General features: G+C 42.3%; 1 protein-coding gene across 2 annotated transcripts in view; it reads right to left on the bottom strand.

Moving 5' to 3' along the window:
• The window catches only part of stx6 (syntaxin 6), a 27109-nt gene extending 6038 nt beyond the window's left edge, over positions 1-21071 (bottom strand). The window contains exons 1-7 of one of the 2 annotated variants that reach the window (XM_043699933.1): positions 21010-21071; positions 19289-19458; positions 18176-18270; positions 16758-16820; positions 15053-15175; positions 14178-14284; positions 11252-11346 (exon numbers count right to left, since the gene is read on the bottom strand). In XM_043699933.1, coding sequence (XP_043555868.1) covers positions 11252-11346; positions 14178-14284; positions 15053-15175; positions 16758-16820; positions 18176-18270; positions 19289-19458; positions 21010-21056 — 700 coding nt within the window. In that variant the 5' untranslated portion in view covers positions 21057-21071. The remainder of the gene's footprint in view (positions 1-11251; positions 11347-14177; positions 14285-15052; positions 15176-16757; positions 16821-18175; positions 18271-19288; positions 19459-21009) is intronic. The other variant, XM_043699932.1, reaches the window with a different exon arrangement.
• Between the last annotated feature and the right edge of the window lie 4747 nt (positions 21072-25818).

Here is a 25818-nt window from a genome sequence, read left to right as displayed (position 1 = left end):
GAGGTAACCTTCTTCGCTGTCCACTACACCTCCAATTTTGGTGTCATCTGAAAACTTACTAACTGTACCTCTTACGCTCGCATCCAAATCATTTATGCAAATGACAAAATGTAGAGGGCCCAGCACCCATCCTTGTGGCACTCCACTGGTCACAGGCCTCCAGTCTGAAAAGCAACCCTCTACCACCACCCTCTGTCTTCTACCTTTGAGCCAGTTCTGTATCCAAATGGCTAGTTCTCCCTGTATTCCATGAGATCTAACCTTGCTAATCAGTCTCCCATGGGGAACCTTGTCGAACAAAATCACTATTTTTCCACACAGGTCCCCTACCATTTGCTGACAGCAGACAATGTGATTATGGTAGTTGTGCAGGCAGAGCAACACTTGTATGATGCAAAGTTAGAGCTTTCCAGCAGACCTCTCCAATGATCAGGAATAGAAACTCAAGCCACAAACAACCAACCACGCAATATTACCATACACTTCTTTTATAAACCACTTTTCAAGCAAAAAAAATCCCCAAATGAAAGAAGAGTTCAACAACCTAAACTTTGATCATTTTTTAGCATAGTCCTAGAGTATGTGTTTATATTTTTAGTTGAATATTTTGCAGTTACACCACTGCTTGGTACAGGTTTCTCAGACAGACTTAACTATGAGTCATAGAGCCGTCTGAACCCAAACCACATACGCCTGGTGTCACTTCCTGGAAAAGTTTCCCCTTCACATTTCCTGTCCCATTCCACAGCTTCCTGCCGGCTGTGGTTCAGTTCTCTGAATCAAAACCACTACCATATTAGGGGATTTCCAACCAGCTGCCTACGTAATCCTGGTGTCCGAGTAGACACCGTGTAGCAGCTCTGTGCTAGCAACAGACTGAGCCAGATGTGATGAAAACAAAAACCACATTAATGTGAAACATTTGACAATCAGATTCTCACAGCAAATAAGCAAACCAGTTTCCTTTTTTTTCCCCATTCAAACTGAACACAACTGTTTGTTGGCATAAATGGATAACAAATCCTGCATAGATTACTGGTCTAGGCAGTAGTTTTAATTGGAGGGCTCTGCAATTTCTTTTCTGGTAATAACCAACTGGATTTCATTTTTTACTACTCCATTTCATTTCCTTCCACTCTGAGGGCCTCAAGACCATGAGGCCAGCAGTCCTCTGTTATCGTACTGAACATATAATAGCAGAAACAGGCCATTCAGCCCCTCGAGCCTGCTCCATCATTCAACAAGTATATTACCAGTTTGACTTCTACTCTCCCATCTACCCTGATAAATCTAGATTCCCTTGCCTAACAAGAATCTATTTACATCTGCTTTAAAAAGACTCATTATCCTAACAAGGGCTTTTATTTAATTGAGATTACGAACCTGGCTGGTCCGGGGCCCCTTGGGAGAGGAATCCCGCACGAATATGGGTTTTGTTACATTTGATGTTAATACATTCCGAGCATGTATCTCACTACCCAATTTCTGTGTTATCCGCTGTTTTTGTTCTCTTTCTCTTATTTGAATAATGTAAGAGACTTCAATATACACTCTGGTTAGTTGTAGGTTAGATTAGTAGTTAGTTGAGTTTTGTTTTTTTTTCTTTCTTGGTATTTTTCTTTTGTTAAATTTTGGCTATTATATATTTAAGATTTAATTGTATATCAATGTTTGTACTTGAGAGTTTTGTTTATTTTTGTAAACTTGTAAAAATGTTAAATTTTTAATAAAAATATCTATATAAAAAAAAGACTCATGACTGCAAGGTGCCTCCACCTGAGGTAGACAGCTCCAAAGTCTTCCAACACAAAAAAAATGTCTCTGTATCTCTCTCCTAAAAGGGGCAACCTCAGTTGTAAAAACATCACCTTAGTATTGGACTCAGCCAGAGGGAACATTATTTCTAAGTCTACTTGCTCAAGAGCATACAGAATTTTATACACTTCAATCAAGTCGTCCTTCACTCAAAACTCTTGTAAAAACAAGCCCAGCCTGTCCAATCTCTCCTCATAAGATAACCAACTCCTTTCCAGGTATCAATTTCATTTTGAAGCACAACTTCTTCATTTTTATATTCAATTACTCTCACAAGAAAGGATAGGATCCCATAAGCCTTCTTGATAATGCGCTGTACCTGCATCCTCACTTTGTGACTCATGAACAAGAGCATCTAGATCACTCTGCACATCAGGATCATGCAGTTGCTCCCTGGTTAAATAATACTCTGAAGTCAGAGAGGTCATACAGCACGCAAATAGATTCTTCAGTCCAACTTGCCCATGTCCTAAACTGATCTAGTCCCATTTACCAGCAATTGGCCCATATCCCTCTAAGCCCTTTCTATTCATGTACCCATCCTGGTGCCTTTTAAATGGGGTGATTCGAATAGCCTCCACCACTTTCTCTGGCAGTTCATTCCACACACCCACTGCCCTGTGTGAAAAAGTTGCCTTGTAGGTCCCTTTTAAATCTTTCCCCAGTTGCCTTAAAACCTATGGCCTCTAGTTTAGGACTCCCCTATCCCAGGGAAAAGACTGTGGCTATTCACCCTATTTTGATAGTATCGCATCACATCATAACCACTATTCCCACTTCTTCCAATAGCTGGTCTGGTGGTAATGGTTTTGCTGTTGCCATTTATATTTCCATAGACCCATCCTTGTTTTACTTGTCTTATTGCCACTTTCACACACTTTACAAGATCATTGCTTTTGCCGTTTAATTACTCCTTCCACCAACCCCATTTTAGAAGTTCCTTTTTGCCCTCCCCCTTCTTTTCAAGCAATTTGTTCACCTACAAAAGCTGCTAAATACTTCTTGTATTTCTGATATAAGGGCCTCCACCCGAAATGATTCTTTCTCCACAGATGCTAATTGAACTGCGCAGCTTATCCAAATTTCTCTATTTTGATTTCAATACAGTTCTGGTCTACTTCAAGCAAGGTTCTGAATGTTTTTCTTAGGACAGGGCCACAGAAAATCCTTTCATCACGTGACTCAGCACACAGTCTCCAGTTGGCATCATTGTGCCTCTTGTTGAATTGTATCAACAGCAAAATTGGAAACCGTACTTACAGTCTCTTTGTCCAAATCATTATTATAGATTGTAAATAGCTGAGGCCTCAGCATTGATCCTTACATCATTTCACGAATCAGAATCTGTCCATTTGAAATGGTCCAGCTTCTCCTTACTCCTTCCAATAAGCAATTCTTTACGCTAATAAACTGTGCCGCACTTTATTAGTCCATATCTTGCATGAAAACTTTTATGACCTATCGCAAATTCAAATATACTACATCTACTGGCTCCCCTTTATCCACCCGACTGGTTACATCCTCAAAAAAAAAATTACCACAAATTTTGCACTTGTAAAACAATGTTGACTTTGTATGATCATACATGTCCAATAACGCTGCCTTTTGGTCCTGTGAAATGGATTCTAGTCCCTCAACTTTCTCTGCTGATATTAATTTAGTTCCTCATTGTCAGCTGTGGCTTAGTTGGTAACACGCTCACCTCTAAGTTACGAGGTTCCAGATTTAAGATCTAAGAGTGGAACACAAAAATTAAAGCTGACACTCCAGTGTAGTATTGAAGGAATGTTGCACTGTTGGAGACGCTGATGTTCGAATGAGATATTAAACCAAGTCTCTATCTACCTGCTCACATGAATGCAATAGATCCTTTGCACTCTACTGAAGGCAAGTAAACATTGGTTCTGACTAATATTTATTCCTCAAATCAATACCACAAAAGCCGATTATCTGGGCACTGTCAGTGTGTAAATTTGCTGTCTGCATGTTTCCTATACTGCAAAATGACTATACTTTTAGCTCCTTGGTTACCCTTTCTCCAGTATGTAACTTGTATCCTCTAACGTAAAGGCACAATATCATTTTAATATTTCTGCCATTTCCACAGTCCCCATAATAATTGCTCCCACTTCTTTAAAAAGGAAGAATGTGTGCTTTAGTTGCTCTTCTTGATTTTTACCCTCTTGTAAAAATTTCTTGCAATCTGTACTTAGATTCCTGGCCAGATTACTCATTTTTCCCCCCCTTATAGCTTTGAGGCTGACAACATTATAAGTCTCCTCTTTTAGTCTATTACTTTCCTTAACGTATCAAGTAGACCATAGATTGATCATTCTTACTGAGTTTTCATTTTTTAATGAATATACTTTTGTTGAAAGTTTGGGCTAATTTAATGTTGCACACTATACACCACTATCAATCTGAACCAACTTAACCAAATCAACTCTGGCCAGCTCTGCTTCATAACTACAAAAGTGGCTTTATGATTCTTATTCTGGACTGGAGTAGGTCAATCTCAAACTTAACATCGAATCCAATGAACTCAACTGTAGCATAATCATATTTTCTTTGGAGGACCTTTGACAATGAGTTCAGAAACCAAACTTGCCTCGTCACAAAATATTAAGATTTAAAAATCTTTGCTCCTAACTGTTCCAGGAAACTGGCACAGCAGCATTCTGCGAACCCAGCTTTCAGATTATCTTTGCCAATTTAATTTGTCTAATCTGTATTAAAAATAGAAGACCCTCGTGATTATTACATTGCTTTTCTTAAAGGTTCAATTTTAATATTCTGCCCAAAGATATAACTGCCAGCACGGAGCCTAATGCCTCTGTGAGATGAATTTTGTACAATTTTCAGCTTGAGGCTCCACAAACCACTCCCTCCAAGATTCTGGACACTTATTCCTAACCTTCACCCATTTTCATTTTACTTCCTGATTTTCTGAACCACTATCCATCCTCCTCACTATTTGAGATCGAGATTCTGCTTACTATTGTGGACCACAGCTCCTCAAACCCCATCTGTTGAACCATATTCATATTCAGTACTGTCATTCCATACGTTCACGAACCAAAGCAATTGGATACTCCCCTTCCCATTCAGGATATTCACACTCATGATGTAATATTCCAATCCCCAACACAGGGCTGGCAACACAGTCTTTTGAACTTCCAGAGTACAGCGCCTATTCCAGATTATACTTGTCACATTTGTTTCTTCAACCTCACCCCAATGAATGGCTGCTGGCAACGTAGTGCCATTATCGGTCTGCCATTCATCTTACAGACCTTGCTCTCAGCCACACCGGGAGCAAAAAGCTTGGTACTTTCTAGATTCACGCAAGGGCATCACAGACATGAGATCACATCTCCTGCCCTGACCATCAAAAAAAAAGCCTAAAGCTTTATTTTAAAAAAAAAATGGGTGTGACAGTCTCCCAAAAAAAAACATCCAGGCAGCTGTCACCCTCCCTGATACCCTGTCTTCAGCCCAGGCTCAAGTCAGCTTTGCAGGATTGAAGGAGGCTCTTCAGCCCATCATGGCCATGCCAGTCATCAAGCATGTATCTACTCTAATTCCATTTTCTAGCACTTGGCCTGAGGTCTTGTACGTTATGGTGCTTCGAATACTCATCTGAATAGTTCTTAAATGTAATGCCTTTCACCTCTACCACTCTTTCAGGTAGTGAGTTCTGGATTCTCTCAACCCTCTGGGTGAAAACATTACTCCGTAAATCCAGTCTAAACCACTGGCTTGTCTTAAATCTTAGCTCTTTGGTAATTGACTCCTGTAAAGGAGGGATGTTTATGCCTACCCCAGTGTCAATGCCTCTCCGTTTCATACAGTTGACCTCTACCCCTTAGCCTTCTCTGCTTGAAGGGAAACAACCCCAGCTCCCCCTAGTTTGTCTTCATGGCTGAATCACTCACCAGAATGCTGCCTAGGTTGGAATCTCCTTTGTACCATGTCGCCTCCAGTGCAGTGACCAGAACTGCACACTCCAGCTGGGAATTCACTAACATTACAGGCAGCTCCATCATAAACTCCCTGCTCTTGTACTCAATGCTTTAACCAATAAAGCCAAATATCCTATATGCCTTAACACCTTACCTACTTGTCCTGCTGCCTTGAGGGATGTGTGGTAGACAGGCAAGAGGGTAGAAGAACACATCAAGCCAGGAAGCATCAGGAGGTGGAGAAGTCAACATTTTGGGTGTAACCCATCTTCAGGACTGAGGATGGGTGTAAGGGGAACTGCACATAAAAGGGGAGGCGGGGGCAGGGTAGTGAAGTGGGTATAGGTGAAAACAGGTAGAGGATATGATCTGGTTGGTCAATGGGAGGAACGAACTTGGTTGGTGACAGGGAGCAGTGGAAAGGAGGGGAGGTTACTTGAAATTGGAGAATTCAGTGTTGAGTCCTCTGGGCTGTAGGTTGCCCAGGCGGAAGATGAAGTGTTGTTCTTCCAATTTGCGGTTTGGTTCATTGTGGCAGTGGAGGAGGCCGAGGATGGTCATGTCGGAAAGGGAAATTAAAGCAGGCGGTGACTGCATTGGGAGCACATGATGCAGTAAACTAGGTTGGAGGAGAGGCTGGTGAACCCTCTTTCACCAAGGAGGACTCTTAGGGGCCCTCGATGGAGGTGAAAGGGGTGGTGTACTGGCAGGTTTTGCATCTTTTCCATTTGCAGGGGAAGGTACCAGGGGGTTCGGGGGGGTTGGTGGGAGAGTGGCCCAAACCAAGGACGGGTGAAGGGAACGATCCTTGCGGATGACAGAGAGGGGTGGGATGGGGAAGATGTCCTTGGTTGTGGGGTCTAGTTGGAGTTGGCAGAAGTGCTTAAGGATGATGCATTGGATGCAGAGACTGGTGATATGGTAGGTGAGGACAAGGGGGACTCTGTCTTTAGTGCGGTTGAGGGGGGCATTTAAAGCAATGGATTGGGGAATAGAGGTCAAGGAGTGGAGGGCTGTCTGGAGGACAGAGGGAGGAAAAGCATATTGCTCGAAATAGGTGGACATCTGGGATGCTTGGGAGTGGAATGTCTCCTCGCCCGAGCAGATGCAGAGGAGTCGGAGGAATTGGGAGAACGGGATGGAGTTCTTGCAGGATACTGGGTAGGAGAAACTGTAGCTCAGGTAGTTGTGAGAGCCTGGGGATTTCTAGTAACCGCCTGCCTGGGGACTGTTGCTGGAGATGGAAATGAGAGGTCCAGGAAGGGAAGGGAGGTGTCCGAGATGGACCAAGTGAATTTGAGGGCAGGGTGGAAGATGTGGGCAAAGTTGATGAACTGCTCTAGTTCAGCCTGGGTGCAGGACACTGAACCAATGCAGTCATCGATGTAACGGTGGAAGAGTTGGGACACAATGCTGGTGTAGGTACTGAAAAGGGACTGTTCACAGCCGACAAAGAGGCAGACGTAGCTGGGGCCCAGCTTGGTGTTCATGGCCACCCCCTGGATTTGGTGAAAATAGGAGAAGTTAAAGGAAAAGTTATTAAGGGTGACAACCAGTTCGGCGAGATGGAGGAGGGGGACTGGATGGGTCTGTTGTAGAGGAAGAAACTGAGGACATGGAGGCCATTCTTGTGGGGTATGGATGTGTACAAGGACTGCACACCCATTGTGAAGATAAAGCAGTGGGGGCCGGGAAACTGGAAGTTACTGAAGAGATGGAGGGTGTGGTTGGTGTCGTGGATGTAGGCAGATGGTGCTTGAACCAAGGGATGGCACACAAAGGTCCCCCTTTGATCTTCTATACTTCCTAGGGTCCTACCAATGTGTTGTCCTTTGCTTTAGTAGTAAACCCAAATGCTTTTCAGGATTAAAATTCATCTGTGACTCTCCTGTTCATCTAACCAGCTGATCGGTATATTCCTATAAGTGAAAGCTTACCTCCTCACTAGTTACCAAACATTGTTTCATCACTTGGTTCACAGATAACAGCCCTTCCTGAAGAAGGGCTCATGCCCAAAACGTCGATTCTCCTGCTCCTTGGATGCTGCCTGACCTACTGCGCTTTTCCAGCAACACATTTTCAGCTCTGATCTCCAGCATCTGCAGACCTCACTTTCTCCTCACAGATAACAGTGCCTAATTAATGAATGGACAGCAAGGACCCAGCAGCAAATCTCTGCCAGATTTTGATCATATTTGACAAATTTCCCTGATCACAAGAGCTCTTACCTTCTTGACCAATCTCCCATGCAAAAGCCTTTGTCAAAAGCCTTATTGAAGGGCCTGCAATACTCTCAACCACACATCTAGTTAGCCCCTCAAAAGATTCAATCAATCAAATGTGTCAGGCAGAACACCCCTCTTACAAAAGTCACGCTGACTATACTTAATTAACTATTGACTCTGCAAGGGGAAATAAATGCTGGCCCTCAAACCTTTCCAAATTTTCCCTACCACTGATACTAAACTGCGTGGCCTGCAGTTCTCATCTGTGCCTAGAGGATGTATTCAACTTAAAAGTTTACTAAATCTAATAGCGATTTGAAGGTGCCGGTGTTGGACTGGGGTGGACAAAGTTAAAAAATCACAACACCAGGTTATAGTCCAACAGGTTTATTTGGAAGCACTAGCTTTCAAAGCACTACTTCTTCAGGCAGTTGTGGAGCATTCTGGAGGGCTTCGAAAGCTAGTGCTTCCAAATAAGCCTGTTGGACCTTAACCTGGTTTTATGTAATTTTTAACTAAATCTGCTAATTCCCCCCTCCTTCTGAACATCAATCTATTCAGTATTCTCTCCTGGTCTCTCTCTCTCTCACTTCTGCACCCCCTCCCTCCCCCACACATACAAACACCTATGCCAACAGTGTTCTTCTTGACAGTGAATACAGGTACAAAGTAATAATTTGAAACCTCACCCACATCTTCCAGATCTCAAAAGATTGCCACTTTGATCCCTCTTTCCCTGATTATCCTCTTGCTGCCAATAAACTTCAAAAACATTCTTGGATTATCTTTTATTTTACCTGCCAGTGCTTTCTCTCAATCCCTCTTTGCTCTCTTTTCATAAATTTACCCTCTGCACTTTCCATAATCCTCTGCAGCCTCTACTGCTTTAACCTCTCTCCCTACCAGATGCTTTCTCTTGCTCCTTATCCAACCTTGCACATTCCTCAGCATCTAGGATTTCGGATCGTTAGCCCCACTGCCACCCACACCTTTACAGGAAGCTGTTGGCCCTGCACACTCACTAAATCCTTTTGACATGTGTCCCACTGCTAGGTATGTGGATTTTCCTGCATGTAGCTGAAGCCAGTCCAATTTTGCCGGATGCTGACTCAAAATTAGCCTTCCCCCCCCAATTCAGTACCTTTTTCCAGTCCAACTTTGTACTTTTCCTTAATTACCTTAAATCTTAGAGTTTTGGTCACCATCCAAAACTCCAACATGCTCCTCTGACAATTCTACCATTTGTCCAAATTTGTTCTGCAAAATTAGGTCCAGCATCCACCCTCTCATGAGGGACTTTCCACATGTTGGCTTAAAGCATCCCTCCGTTACACATTGAGAATTCTGCCCGCTCCAAGCCTTTCATACTTCACCAATCCCAGCTAATATTGGGGAAGCGGAAATCCATTATTATTTTTACACTTCGGAGATTTGCCTAGACAGGTGATTTTCTATCCCTTCCTGTCTGGGAATAATAAACCCTGAGTATGACTGCCCCTTTGTGTTTTCAAAGTTCTACCCTTATGGCCTCAACTGGGAAACTCTCTAAGATAACAACCCTCCTTATTGCAGTAATTAGCTCCTTGATCAATATTATAATACTACCACCTAGTTCACAACCCACTCTATCTATCTTACCTGAAGACTTTATACCTTGGAATATGGAGAGGTCAATCCTGCCCAAGTCTCAATCATGTCTCCATAATAGCAATATCATATCCTCATGTGTTAATCACACCCTCAAGCCATCTGCTATCTGTTTATTTATTTAACAATTCAAATTATTGCACAATTATTTTAGTTGTACAATTAGTTTAACTTGAGTTTAATAGCATAGAACATTACAGCACAGTACAGGCCCTTTGGCTCTCGATGTTGCACCGACCTGTGAAACTAATCTGAAGCCCATCTAACCTACACTATTCCATTTTTGTCTATTTGCAGATCCAATGACCAATTAAATGCCCTTAAAAGTTGGTGAGTCTACTACTGTTCAATGCCCCTACTACTCTGAGTAAAGAAACTACCTCTGACATTTTGCCCTATATCTATTACCCTTCATGCTAGACATCAACAGAGGAAAAAGCTCTCCCTGTCCACCCTATCTAATCCTCTGATTATCTTATATGTCTCAATTAAGTCACCTCTCAACCTTCTTCTCTCTAACGAAAACAGCCTCAAGCCCCTCAGCTTTTCCTTGTAAGACCTTCCCTCCATACCAGGCAACATCCTAGTAAATCTCCTCTGAACCCTGTTCAAGGCTTCCACATCCTTCCTACAATGTGGTTACCAGAAATGTACGCAATACTCCAAGTGCAGCCGCACCAGAGTTATGTACAGGTGCATGACCTCATGGTTCCGAAGCTTTTACTAGTAGAGGGATTGAGCTAACACACCGTACTGCCTTCTTAACAACCCTATCAACTTGGGTGACAACTTGCAGGGATCTATGTACATGGACACTGAGATCTCTCTGCTCATCTACACAACCAAGAATCTTGCCATTAGCCCACTATTCTGCATCCCATTGCTTCTTTCAAAGTGAATCACCTTACACTTTTCCACATTAAACTCCATTTGCCACCTCTCAGCCCAGCTCTGCAGCTTACCTATGTCCCTCCGTAACCTTCGATATCCTTCAACACTATCCACAACTGTATTGACCTTAGTATCACCCGCAAATTTACTAACCCATCCTTCTACGCCCTAATCCAGGTCGTTAAAAAAATGACAAACAGCAGTGGACCCAAAACAGATCCTTGCGGTACACCACTAGTAGCTGAACTGCAGGATGAACATTTGCCATCAATATCACCCTCTGTCTTCTTTCAGCGAGCCAGTACCTGATCCAAACCGCTGAATCCCCCTCAATCCCATGCCTCTGCATTTTGTGCAGGGATTGAGGGTGATTCAGCGGTTTGGATCAGATACTGGCTCGCTGAAAGATGACAGAGGGTGATAGTTGATGGGAAATAAGGAAAACTAAGTTACAGATTTCTAGCTCACACATCCCAACCCTGGCTTAAAACAGAAAAAAAAAATCTGTAACCATCTATAATGTTGTTCTCTGCCATAACTTCTTGATTTTTTTTTTGAAGTTTCAATTCCTGCCCAAGAGCACCAAACCTCTTCCACAGGTCCAATCTCAGGTCATAGCAGCAACAAACTTTCCAAAGTTATTTACTTATGTCCTGGGATCAATGTGTGAAGTAAATACTGTACTGATACAGTCAGCCTCCTGCAACTTACCACTGGTCATGTGGGATACCTTGGCCAGTTTCTTCATTACATTATCCAGCCGTGACTGGGTACTATCCAACTCATAGGAGAACTCATCAAGCATACTGTGAGAGAACAGAAGGTACAGAGGCTGAAACATAACACTGAAGTCCAGGCTCCAATTTCACCCTTTGTGCACTGCATTATTAATAGAACTTGCTCTTGAATGCACATTATATTGCGATCAGATTGGAAACACAGGTTACCTCCTTATAGCTGCTGTAAAGTGCACTCAAACGTTTTGTCACTCGACGCTTGAAAAGTGCAGCAGACAAAAAAAAAATGTTGAAGTAGCGTTTTTTAAAATAAGTTAGTTAGTTCAGGCTACCAACTTAACCTGGATCGTTATGAAATTTAATATGGCTTTTCCCATTGTTGGTTCTTGGGCAAAAGATCACAAGATATAAAAGCAGAATTAGCCATTCAACCCATCGATTACACTCTATTATTCAATCATGGCTGACGTGTTTCTCAACCCGATTCTCCTGCCTTCTCACTGTAATCCCTGATTCTCCTACAAATCAAGAACCTATCTCTATCTTAAACACACTCAATGACTTGGCCTCCACAGACTTCTGCGGTAGCGAGTTCCACAAATTAACCATGCCCTGGCTGAAGAAATGTCTCCTTATCTCAGTTCTCAAGGGTTGTCTCTTCACTGAGGCTGTGCCATTGTGTCCTAGTGTCTCCTACTAATGGAGACACCTTCTCCACATCCACTTTATCCAGGCCTCTCAGTATTCTGAAAGTTTCCATCAGATCCTCACCCCATCCTTCTAAACTCTAACAAGTACAGACCCACAGTCCTCAACCTCTCCTCATACACAAACCCTTTGTAATGGGGTCATTTCTGTAAACCTCCTCTGGACTCCTCCAATGCCAGCACATCCTTCCTTAGATATGGGGTCCAAAACTGCCCAGAGTTGAACAGAGCTTTGTACAGCCTCAGCAGAACACCCCTGCTCTTATATTCTTGAAATGAATGCTAGCATTGCATTTGCCTTCATAACAGCTAATTGAACCTACATGTTAACCTTAAGAGAATCCTGAACTATGACTCCCAAGTTCCTCGGTGCTTCAAATTTCTGAAGCCTTTGCCCATTTAGAAAATAATTTACACCTCTACTCTTTGTATTAAAGTGCTCAACCTCCCACTTTCCCACACCGTATTCCATCTGCCACTTCTTTGTCCACTCTCCTAGCCTGTCCAAGTCCTTCTGTAGCCTCCCCATTTCCTCAACACATTTGGTCCTTGTGGTAATTCACTCAAAACCCACCCACTTAAGAGTTAAAATTGGGCATTTTGCTGTGGAAAATGATCCTGACACAGGAGAAATTAAACCCCCTTCTGCCATTTGCTGGCCTGTTAACGCTAATCTATGAAAGCTATGAAATCTAACTTTCCTTTGTCAGGGTATAGGAATAGGAAGGATTTGGAGGGATATGGGCCGGGTGCTGGCAGGTGGGACTAGGTTGGGTTGGGATATCTGATTGGCATGGACGGGTTGGACCAAAGGGTCTGTTTCCATGCTGTACACCTCTATGACTCTATGAATGGTTGTCTTAATCCTAATTTTGTACAAAACTACCTTTTCACAGTAACTTCTCAAAGTCCTCTACAAGTCCCACGATAGACTTAAATCCTTTCCTTTCACTTCTACCTCAAATTCCACTGCTTGCTTTTCTCTGGTTATACTTTCTGAACATGATTTAATATCAAATAATTGGGAATACTCCTCCCTTCTCTAAGATTGTCCCCTTTTTTCCTAAAGAGGTTCTAATATTTAGTTCCCAGTTATGACCACTTGCAGCTGTATTACCACACTTGTTTCTAGGTCATACCCGCCCAAGTTAAATTTCTGCCTGAAACTTACTGAATTTGCTTTTCATATCCATGAACTTTCTATATTCAAGAAATATATTCGCTGGGAACTGAATCGCAGTGCGACTCTCAATGAAAACTTTATGAAATGAAGGCATTGACTTCAAACTGTGCAAATGTGACAATTATAATAGTAACAAAAATATGACAAAGTTCCTGTAAGTTAAAAGGGAAGTGGTGGATAGAATATGAAAGGAAGAGTAACGCTGAATTAAAATTAGATTAGAATTCCAAACCAACACATCACTTTTACATTACAGAGGCTGAAGTAATATTAAAAAATGCTTACATGGATCACCCACTCTAAACTATCCTTCAGCTCTGATGTGTTACTGAGGTCGTTCTCATTTCCTTCTCCAAGTTTAATTGCTTTTAGTTTCTTCTATCTTTACTGCTGTAGGCACAATATCTGACTAATCATCTGTTCTCTTCAATTTAATGGTTTTTGAACAGCTCTCTATATCATGTTTTACATCCTAAGTCCTCCCACTCACTAGTTATACTTCCTGTGAACGCCCATTCTTTCTGTTCAACAAGGTTACTGGACCCAGTCGGTTCGGGTGAAACCCATTCAATACTGCTGTTCGTTCCTGACCCTGAAACAAAATCTCTTTCCAAACCAACTTCTTCACCCACTTTTTCCACATGTCCAGTTTGACTGTCTCAATGTCAATTTGCAGGTGCCATGGGCAATAATTCGCTGATTAATTAATTATGAATAAATTTCAATCTAACTCCCAATTCACGGTACTCTCCAACTGAATTTCTCGCCCAACCTTTCACACTGTGCCTCTTTAGCTACAGTTAACATCAACTGGATATTCCCTGCTCTCTCTCATGTGCTTACCTAGCCTCTCGAGGGGTCGTTTATGCTGCCACACACACAAACACACTCCGTCATCCACCCCCTCCCCCAAGCTCAAAACAAGTGCTGCGCGCACACACACATACACATAGCCTTGTAAAAGACAGAGTGAGATTTAAAAACAAGGGAATAGTTGAAACGACACTCACACTGCTTGCTCGTCCAACTCATTCCCAATCTTCTGTGACATGTTCTTCAAAACACCAATACTGCCGGATACCAGCTCCAGCTGATCATCCTGCTGCTCTGTGATCAGCTATACATGGACAGCAAAGAGAAGAAAGATGACCAGAAGATCCATGAATAGCTGTTAAACACCCCCCCTCCTCCCACCAATACCAGCATCGGCCTCACCCAGGCTCTCAGCAGACAGCATCCCCCCCCCTCACCCCATTATCCATTATCTGCAAATCCCTTTTCTTTGGCACACTGTCATCTCCTGTTACCTGCACAGAGGCACTCCCCATGGGCCAAAATGACTCCGAGGCAGGGAGGTCAGTCCTTACACACCATTCGATCCTTGTCCAGTCCTTCTCAACACAAAATGCTGACCATAGTTTCATAGGTCTCTGTGTTTGCTCCAGTCCCTCATGCAACTGGTCACAGTAAGTGGCAGCACGCCATTAAAGCACAAGGGAATCACTCCCTGACTTTGCATTCAATTGGTGCCCATAGGCATTCTCCAGCCACAATACCTTGCTGGATATCTTTCAAGTGCAGGGAGGCCAGTTTAATGGGCTCATTCCTGAGAATAATATGCCCAGAAGAGTCCTGGAAATCCACTGGTGGACAGACAATATAGCTCAGACAGTGCCTTTAATCCAACCTACTGTAACTGTTACTCTGCCCACAGCAACCACCAACCTTCATGATAGTAAGCTTTGGTTTGTGGCTTTCAATCTCCCATATCCCCCACAGAAAACAAAAATCAGGCATGTTAAAAGACACCCTGATACAGCCTCGACTACTGTCTCCTGCCCATCCATCAATTGGAAGATGCATTTCTAATTCCCTGTCCAAATACCTGCTGTTGCATATGCTGGTCCTCAATAAATTGCGAATTCGCTGCCTGCAACTCTTGGTCCAGCCGGCTATATTTGTCAGAAGTGGAGTTCAGTCCCTGGTTTCCTCTGGTGCTTAGCAAAGTCTGCACACAAGCAGAACAAAAAAATTAAAACTATTCAATAGACAATTGGATTTCCCTGCCTGGAGAAGAAAGGTTTGTAGTCATTAACTTAAGAGCGGCATGGTGGCTCAGTGGTTAGCACTGCTGCCTCACAGCACCTGGGATCGATTCCAACCACGGGTGACTTTGTGTGTGGAGTTTGCACATTCTTCCAGTGTCTGTATGGGTTTCTTTTGGGTGCTCTGGCTTCCTCCCACAACCCAAAGATGTGCAGGTTTGGTGAATTGACCATGCTAAATTGTCCATAGTGTTCAGGGATGTGTAGGTTAGGTGCATTAGTCAGACGCAAGTGTAGGGGAATGGGTTTGGGTGGGATACTCTTTGGAGGGTCGGTGTGGACTTGTTGGGCCGAAAGGCCTGTTTCCACACTGTAGGGATTCTATGATGATTCTATCACACAAAAAGTCTCTCAGAAGTGTCTCAAGACACTTCTTACCGGAGAAAATGGATGAATTGACATGCTGCAGTAATTTTCCACGCTGTAAACTCCAAGTTAAAAGTCACAAGCAGAACTGGTACTTATATAGTACCATTCATTATTTTCTGAAGTACTTTTGAATGCGGTCATTGCTTATATAGAAAATAATGGCAGTCAATTTCACACAGTGAAGTTCCAAAAATAGGTATTCGTCATTGAAACAACACCTCGGAATCTGCCATATCCAGGAGAGGACAGATGAGTTTTCAGTCTAATATCTTACTGAAAGATGGCACCACTGACATTGCAGTTTACTGCCCAAGGGGGTGCTGGAGTCTCAAATTACATGCAGAAGTTCCTGATTGTAACTTGAACCCATGACTTTGACTCAGTGGGCACCACTTAGCCATGGCCACACCTTAATGACATAGTTCAGGTGGCACAGGATTGAGACATGCACACCAGCAAAAGATCTGGACAGTCGAGGTTCACCAGATTTCTGTAGCAAACAATATCAAGCTGGTGCCCTCAGATGGTAACAGATTACTGCCCATGAGGAACAGAGGTAAACGCAGGTGCCCAACAGATGTCCCAGCTGAAATTGGCCAATTCAGCCCATACAATCTGACCTTTGACCCTGAAATCTTGGTACCATGCCAGCAGATTGGAGTGCCTCTTCAAGAACATTATGATTGAGCCAAAATAGTGATGCTAATGAAACTGTAGATCTGATTAACTTGAATTAAGATGAAATGGTAAAATGTTAGTCTACCTGTGCATTGATGGGGATGTGCGTGCTACTGCTGTCATGCTGGGCTCTTCTTCAACCTTTTGTACAATGCCTTGCATTTTCCAAACAAATGACTCCAAAAATCAGGAGTCGGAGTTGTTGGTAAACTGCAGAACATTGAAGGCAATGCTGACATCAACCATGAATATCCCAATCAGTGAAACTAGCCAGAAGACCACAGTCTGTATTTTTCCCCACTAAGGATTCTCTCTCCTGCCAAAGGGCCACGAGAAACCACAGCTTTGATGGTCAGTGCTGGGGGATTTTTTCCACCAGTGCCTCTACATCATACTGGTTGGTCAGAAGCAAGAGACAAGTTTAAGCTACTTACTCACCTGTCTGTTCCTCTGCTCCACTAATGCCTGCATTGAGGAACTGGACATGTGATCCTTCATTTCCTGCAAATACAACTAAAAAGATCAGTATTCACTACAGCAAAAAAATGGAAACACTCGTCACAAAGGGATGTGAACAGTTGCACTGAATCAGTCGTTCTCCGTGAGACTTGGTTTTACATTTACGTAGTTCTGTTGCTCAACTAAGTCAAAGGACAACCCATGCAGCTTCACCTGTAAAATGAAACATGCTTGCATTAACTCCCCCTTTACTATGCACAGTGTTTTAATAAAAGTGCTAGGGAATTGAGCAATACTTTTCGGATTCCATGCTGTGCTGTCAAGCACTCCCAAGGCAGGTGCAACATTAATTCAATAGTTTAATAACTCCTTCTACCCTGTCCCTACTCAACCCTCCCAAGACAGGTACAGCAGAGGGTTATATTTGGAATAAAACTCCATTTACACTCTTTCGGAAACATGCATCAGAACAAGTTCCCCATCACATAAGTGACATTCCTACACCTCCCACATCAATTGTCTTATAATTCCTCCAATTGGCTCTCAGCATTCCAACACTCGCTTGACCTTTCCAAGCCAACACTCAGAAGGCCATTGAAACAAGCAATAGGAATTTGCCTTCTGATTCTCTGATTCACTTTCTTTCCTGGCGCATTGTGCTTTGCTGGTTGAAGGCACAATCTCACAGTGTAAGGCTAAAACTCCACATCTGAGCAGTGTACAGTGCTCAGAACAAATTTCAAAAACCATGAAACCCCACAAGTGCTTTCTCAGCCATGTCCATCTCCCATAGGGTAACAGCAATGTGTAATTAAGAGGGAAGGAGTTTGTACAAATAATTGGATCTTACAACCTGACCAAAAAAATTAACTAGGCCTTACATTTACTACCCAACCCTAATGACCTGATGACTGAATGAAGTAGGCAGGAAGCTATAATGAAATTTAAGAATTGATACAGGATTAGAATCACAACAGCAGAATGGTTAAAAGACAGAAGTTTCACTCTAGTAAATTACATTAGTGAACCAGATTAAAGATAATCTACAGCTTTGTGGTCATTTTTGTTGATTCATTCTAGCATGTAAAATGAAGGTGATTCGAGTATACAGTTTTTCTGAGATTTACCCAGAGTTTGGATTGCTAATCTAGTAACAGAACCATCACAATACCATACAAACTCGAGATACAAACATATTGATTTAACAATAAAGGAACTAGTGGTAAGACTTAATATAAAAGCACACTGCTTTCTGCCTCTCCACAAAAACTTTTGGTCTTGCTCTATCTCTCCACCTGCCCAACTCCCAGAACAAACATTTCCCACAGCCCACTGCTTCTAGATCACGGTTATTCATCACTGTCTCAGTTGTCTGTTAACACAGCAACAGGACTTGCCTTCACAATTTGCTTCGTATTGGTGATGAACGCTTTCCTCTTACTCAGTTCTACTGGATCAAGGTTAAACTTCCGAGGATTTGTCTCTACAATACGTACGTTGCTGTTAAGGCAAATTAACTTGTGTTTACATTGGATTAGAAATTATACATACAGCAACCTGTATTGATAGAATACTTTTATATAGTACCATGTGGAAGAGTTTAACCAGACCCAATGAAATATAATGACTCACAACTGCAGAAGCTGTACATGCCAAAACAAAGGTTTGCAATTTGACACGATAGTAGGCTTGGCACCACCAAATGAAATTGCGTGACAATCTCTCAATGATGCACCTTTGCACCACTCTTCTTCCATTATAGTCATGAATATCAATCTTCTCTCAAGGCCTGTCTTTAGTTGGTACCCAAGAGGGTGGCTCACCCACTGATCTTCCACTCCATAACCTCCATTCGGATGATGCAAACCACTTACTATAAAGATGGTAAATCCACTACTGCCTATAGCCATCACTACAGAAAACGTTCAAACTGTTAAATTTTCCATGGGCTAACACAAAGTAGCATTCAGTTCCAAACTGTGCCAAGTTCTACTGAGTTATTGAGGAACTCAGTTTGCTTGGTGAAACACAGGAATTGTTACAATATTGTTGCTAGGACCCCCATTTAATGGGAAAATTGTTTAGTTTCCCACCCACTTCTAGTCTCTCAAACACTAGCCATTAGAAATGCTATTTTTTGGGATGCATTCAGTACAGGTAGCTTTGCTGTGTTCATACATTGCTTCTGTCAATGTGTGCAGAAACTCACCTACTGTTGGCTTCAGATACAGGAAAACACATGGCCTGACATTTACTAACCAACTTCATAAGCAAACCCACTTCCCGTACTCCTGTACAAAGTTACCTTGAGCCTCTAGAGCTTTCAACATGCTTTGGCATCCTGCTTTTAAGAGCCTTGAAACATATCTGTTAAACCAGACATGGATATTTGTTGCAAACATTATTTAGTTATTCGCAGCTGCAGTATTACCCAAGGCAAAACTGCCACATTGCTGTCTGTAGTGACTTTTGAGTAGGAGCCATCACTTTAATATGCAAATAAAGGATATTAATAGTCTCATCGAGGTCCTCCAAGTCCCACTCGATACTCCGGAGACTATTCCGAAGTTCATTAGTTGTCCAGTCACACTCCTCCTTGCTGGCTGAAGAGGGATCGGCCAGTAACTCGGTCCATCTCTGGTACAATCCCTGAGAAGTGTTCACTGCTTTCTGTACTTCGCTGGAAAAAAGAATACACCATGAAATTGGTACAAATTAACTTTTAATATAGTTCAAATCTTAAAATATTGGGAAACATCTTCTCAGCCTTATTCATGTATTTGCATTTGGCATCTTGGGGGGGGGTCAACAGTGGTATTGTAGATATTGTTCTCACTGCAGACTTAGGACTTTATGGGTTCAAGTTCTCACTCCAAGAACTGAATGTAAACCTAGGCCGATGTGTTTGCACCGCTAAGGGACTACAGCTGTGTTGAGTTTTTCAGAGGAGTCTTTAACAAATGTCTTGTCTCCACCAGCATGCCAACTCCACTACACACACAAATGGACAATGAGCACATATTTCAGACCAGAACCACGCACCATACCCCAGCTCCACATCTACAGAATTATAAATAAGTTACAACACAGAATTAGGCATCTGACTCATCGGACCCTTGTTAGTTCCCCGAAAAAATAATTTACCCCACACCCCACCTCTTTCCCTATATCCTGCTATTTTTTTCCCCTCTTCAAATAATCATAGGCGCACCCATTCACAACAGTACAGCTGGGAGTAACCACATAGTCCTTGGAGAGACACAGTCCTGTCTTCACATGGAGTATATCAAGCATTGTGCTGTGTTGCACTAACATTGTACTTAATGGGATAAATTTTAAAAACATTTCGCAAATCAAAACTGGGCAGCGAGGTGTAGAGGGCGATCAGCAGCAGTAAGATTATATTCAACCACAATCTGTAAACTCATGGCCAGACATACCCCTCACTCTGCCATTACCACCAAACCTTGGTTTCAAGAGGAGTGCAGGAGGATATGCCAGCAGCAGCACAAGGCACACCTAAAAATAAGGTGCAAACTTGCTGAAGTTACAATACAGGGCTTGTGCTCCAAAACGAGCAAACTATGACAGTAAAGTTAAAAGGCTGAATCTACCTAGCAACGTGACATAATAGAGATGCAGCGAACGGAGGGGCATACACAGCACGGACAGGTACATTTCCTGTTGGTGGATGGTCTATGAACAGATGGCATATATTTAAGGGACAGGAGGTTGTAGGGTGGTAGGAATCTAGAACTCATTGCTTGCAAGGGTGATAGAGGCAGAAACTTCCAAGATTTAAGAAGTATTCAGACGTGCTATAAAATGGAATTGGAATGATTAGGTAATTATTTTTGACTTGGTGGACAGAAGGAACAGATTCTGTGTTGTAAATCTCTGAGTCTAATGAGGCAAGTTCAGAATGCCAAATGATGTTTTGTGGACATAGGCTCAACCCCACAAAGGCACATGGTGAAAGATGATTTCAGTAAAACATCTGGGATAAATGGCTGGTTTAATGGCATCCACTATCAATTGTTAAAAGCCCAAGCTGATAACTAATGTCCTTCAGACAAAGAAATCTGCTATCCTTACCCGAATCTAGCCTACATGTAACTCCAGAGTCACAGCAATGTGGTTAACTCTTCACTGCCCTCTAAGCAGTTAGAAATTAACAATAAATCCTTACCTAATTAGTGACACACAAATCCCACAAACAAAATAATAATACCTGACAATGACTATCTCCAACAAGAGAGAATCCAACCATTGTACCATTGAATGTCAAGGGGCAATCATCTGTGAATTCCTCCACTAATAGGTATATTGGGGTTACCTTTGATCAGAAATGGAAATGTAACTGGACAAGACATACAAATACTGCAGCTACAACAACAGATCTGAAACTGGGTCTTAATTCAGTGGCGAGTAACTCGTCTGCCTCAAAGCTTGTCCACTATTTACAAGATTCAAGTCAGGAGTGAGATAGAATACTATCCATGTGCACTCAAGATGATCAGTACCATCCAGGACAAAGCATTCCACTTGACTTGTACCCCAACTAAACCCTTCAATTTTTGCACACTCCAACAACAATGCACAGTAGCAGTAATATGTGACATCTACAAGCTGCACTGCAACGACAAAATGTTCCTTAAAATGCACCTTCCAAACTAAATGACCCTTAACACCTAGAAGGACATGGGCAACAGATACATGGGAACACTATCACCTCCAAGCTCCCTTCCAAGCCACTCACAATCCAGACTTGAAATTATATTGCTATTCCTTCACTGTCACTGGAAACTTCCTTCCTAACAGGACAGTGGGATTTCCACTCTCATGCCGTCACATCCTTCATAAGGTCGGGTGACCAGAACTGGACAAAATACTCTGATCAAGGCCGAAACAATGTTTTATAGAAGGTGATCAGAACTTCCTTCCTTTCGTGTTCCTACAATACTTGTATTCATAAAGCCCAGAGTCCCAATGTGCCTTATCAGTGTCAATAATTGTACCCAATCCCAGATCCTGCACTCATTTTAGGGTTGTAAATATTTTGTCTTTATAAAACGACTAAACCAAAAACTTAACCTTTTAATTAAGCTGTTCAGACATGTTATGACACCTGAAGCAAGTGGGACGGGAACACAGTCCTCATAGAACATAGAACAATACAGCACAGAACAGGCCCTTCAGCCCACGATGTTGTGCCGAACATTTGTCCTAGCTTAAGCACCTATCCATGTACCTATCCAATTGTCGCCAATCCCAGATCCTGCACTCACTTTAGGGTTGTAAATATTTTGTCTTTATAAAACGACTAAACCAAAAACTTAACTTTTTAATTAAGCTGTTCAGACATGTTATGACACCTGAAGCAAGTGGGACGGGAACCCAGTCCTCATGGTTCAGAGGTAGGGGCAATATCATTCAGGGAGCGTCCCTTTATTTTACCTTAGGCTTTCCTTGGAAAAATGAGGAAAGGCAATCATTTTGTACTTCTGTCCATTAAATTTCTTGTGTTTACCCATTCAACTAACCTGTCTGTCCTCCTGAAGTCTATCACTGGCTTCCTCAAAGTTCCAAGTCTACATAAATTGTCTACTACAAGTTCTGAAATTATGCCTAGATCATCCAAGAGTATATCATTACATTAGATTCCCTACAGTGTGGAAACAGGCCCTTTGGGCCAACTAGCCCACACCGACCCTCCGAAGAGTAACCCACCCAGACCCATTTCCCTCTGACTAATGCACCTAACACTATGGGCATTAACATGGCCAATTCACCTGACCTGCACATCTTCGGACTGTGTGAGGAAACCGGAGCACCTGGAGGAAACCCACGCAGACATGGGGAGAATGTGCAATCTCCACACAGACAGTCGCCCAAGGCTGGAATTGAACCTGGGACCCTGGTGCTGTGAGGCAGCAGTGCTAACCCCTGAGCCACCGTGCTGCCGGTAAAGATCTTAGTATAGGTCTAAACAGGATTAGCCTTAGTATCACTGTTTGGGGAACTCAATTATGTGTCGTCCTTCAATTCAAGGAAGACCATTCACTATTATTCTGTTTCCTGTCACACCTATAGTTTTTATGCCATCCACTAATCTTTCTTCATTTTCTTTGTCCCTTTTCCTCTCTCAGTTCATTTATATACTTAGCTTTCTGTTGCATTTGAACTGACATTTATGATTTACATTCTTTTCTTGTTTATTTTCGTTATCATGTTTTTGGTAATCCAAGAAGCCTTTTCTTCACCCCTTGTGGAAATGTGTCTAGTCCCTGTACTCAAACCATCTCAGCTTTCAATGTCTCACATTATTGAGTCACTGCTTTACCAGCTAACTTTAATTCCAATACATCTGAGCCAGATGCCTTTGTAGTCAGCTGTGACTCCATTGGCCACACTTTTGCCTCCAAGACAGCAAATCCCACTCCAAGACCTAAACACAACAAAACTACTCCAGAGCATTTGTGGGGAAATATAGTTCTGTCAAGGTAGTTTTTCAGGTGAAACGTTAAATTAAGGCCCAGTCATACAGATGTACGGCACGGAAACAGACCCTTCAGTCCAACTTGTCCATGCCAACCAAATATCCTAACCTAATCTAGTCCCATTTGCCAGCACTTAGCCCATATCCCTCGAGACTTTGCCTATTCACATACCCATCCAGATACCTTTTAAATGGTGTAATTGTACCAGCCTCCACCACTTCCTCTCCTCCCTCTCATGGTGCTATTTCAAAGACCAGGGAAGTTTTCCTCACTATCCTGACTAACATTTATTCCTCAATCAACATCATAAAGGCAGATTATCTGCTCATATGCCATTGCGGAAGCCTGTGCACAAAAATGGCTGCTGCATTTCCTACAATAGCAAACTACACATCATTGGCTACAGTGTGTTCAGGGACACCTTGTATTTGTGAATGGTACTATTGAAACAAATCACTTTCTCTCAAAACGAAAATTGGCTTTCTCCATCCAAGTATTTTGAAACCGAATTACTTCTAGCACTAGCTCATTCTAAAATGGTTTCCAATCACTACTGCCTAAGCACACTCTTGTTTATTCCCGTGATATGAATTATCAAATTTTCATTCAAATCCTTTTAGACTTATTAGAAAGAATAGAAACAAAACATATTTAAAAAGCTAAAAGATTGTAGAACTCTGCAGTAGAGGGGCATCCAAGTATACAGGTGCATTATGAAGGAATTATATTCATTGGAATTTAGAAGAATAAAAGCGATTCTCTTGAAACAGAGGATCTTGAAGAGACATGACAAGGTGAATGCTGAGGGGATGTTTCCTATTGATGAAGATTATAGAACCAGGGGACACAGTATTTAAAAATAAAACGTCTTCCATTTAAGACAGAAATGACTGTTTTTCTTTCCGCCCTCTTAAAGGTTTGTTAGTCTACGAAATCCCTTTCCCAAGACAGTGGTGGTGGAAGAGCCATTTTAAAGCAGATATAGATGGATTCCTGACTAACAAGGAGTCAAATTCCTGTTCCACAGGGCTTGGTGCCGGGTTGCCTTATTTGTCATTTATATAAGTGATTTAGATGAGAATGTAGAAGGCTTAGTTGGCAAGCTTGCAGATGGTACCAAACATTGGTGGTATAATAGATAGTGAGAAAGGTTATCTAAGATTACTTAAAAATCTTGGTCAATTGAGTTAGTGGGCTGAGGAGTGTTAGATGGAGTATAATTCAGGCAAATGCAAGTATTGCAGTTTGGTGATACAAACAAAGGCAGGTCTTACACAATTAAAAGTAGGGCCTTGGGTAGTGTTGTAGAACAGAGAGACCCAGGGTTCAGGTACATAATTCTTTGAAGCTTGCATCACAAGTAGACAGGGTGGTTAAGAAGGCATTTAGCTCACTTGCCATCATTGCTCAGACCTTTGAGTATAGGAGTGAGACGTCATGTTGAAGATGCACAGGACTTTGGTGAGGCCTTTTCTGGAGTATGTGTGCAGTTCTGGTCATCCTGTTATAGTTGGATATTATTAAACTGGAGAAGGGTCAGGAGAGATTTACCAGGATCTGGCCAGGAATGGTGGATTTGAGATATAAAAATAGACCAAAAAGGCTGGGATGTCTTTTCACTGGGGCACAGGAAGTTGAGAGGTGACATTATTGAGGTTTTCAAAATCATAAGGGGCATAGATAAGGTGAATGACAAGAGTCTTTTCCCTTGGGTGGGTGAGTTTAAAACTAGGGGACACGTTTTTAAGCTGACGGGAAAGTTTTTTTTTACACAAAAGTAGTTCATTTTTTTCAAACGAACTTCCTGAGAAACTGGTGGATGCCACTACAGTTACAATGTTTAAAAGACATGCATAAGAAATATTTAGGGGGCATAGATAAGGTGAATGACAAGAGTCTTTCCCCTTGGGTGGGTGAGTTTAAAACTAGGGGACACGTTTTTAAGCTGACGGGAAAGTTTTTTTTTAACACAAAAGTAGTTCATTTTTTTCAAACGAACTTCCTGAGAAACTGGTGGATGCCACTACAGTTACAATGTTTAAAAGACATCCATAAGAAATATTTAGGGGGATCTGGGCCAAGCGCAGGCAAGTGAGACTAGCTCAGTTTGGGATTATGGTCAGCATGGACTACTTGGACCAACGGGTCTGTTTTCCAGCTGTATGACTTTATGAATCACAGGGAAGCAGGAAGGTGGAGTTGAGGCCACAATCAGGTCAGGGTGAACGGTGGGGGAGGCTCGAAGGGCATCCATCACACCCATTTTCTGGTTTATCAAGTTAAAAGTTAAGCCAAACCATTCCTTCTGCAAACCTGCAACACCTTGGAAAGTACACATAGGTGTGAGGGAAAACAACCCTTTTCTTGGCAACCACAGCAAGGATCAAATGATAACAATCCGAGCTGCTGAACCCAAACGATTTAAAGACCAACTGTAGCACCCAAACAGGGCTAGCTCATAAATTTCGGGAGGGAGGGGGTCACGGAAAGACCTACTAGCCCTACTTTTAGTAGCCCTACTTTTAGTACTCATCAAGTTA

Source organism: Chiloscyllium plagiosum, chromosome 11 (genome assembly GCF_004010195.1).
Source record: "Chiloscyllium plagiosum isolate BGI_BamShark_2017 chromosome 11, ASM401019v2, whole genome shotgun sequence".
NCBI classification, from domain to species: Eukaryota; Metazoa; Chordata; class Chondrichthyes; order Orectolobiformes; family Hemiscylliidae; genus Chiloscyllium; species Chiloscyllium plagiosum.
This window is presented reverse-complemented; position numbering and strand designations above follow the sequence as displayed.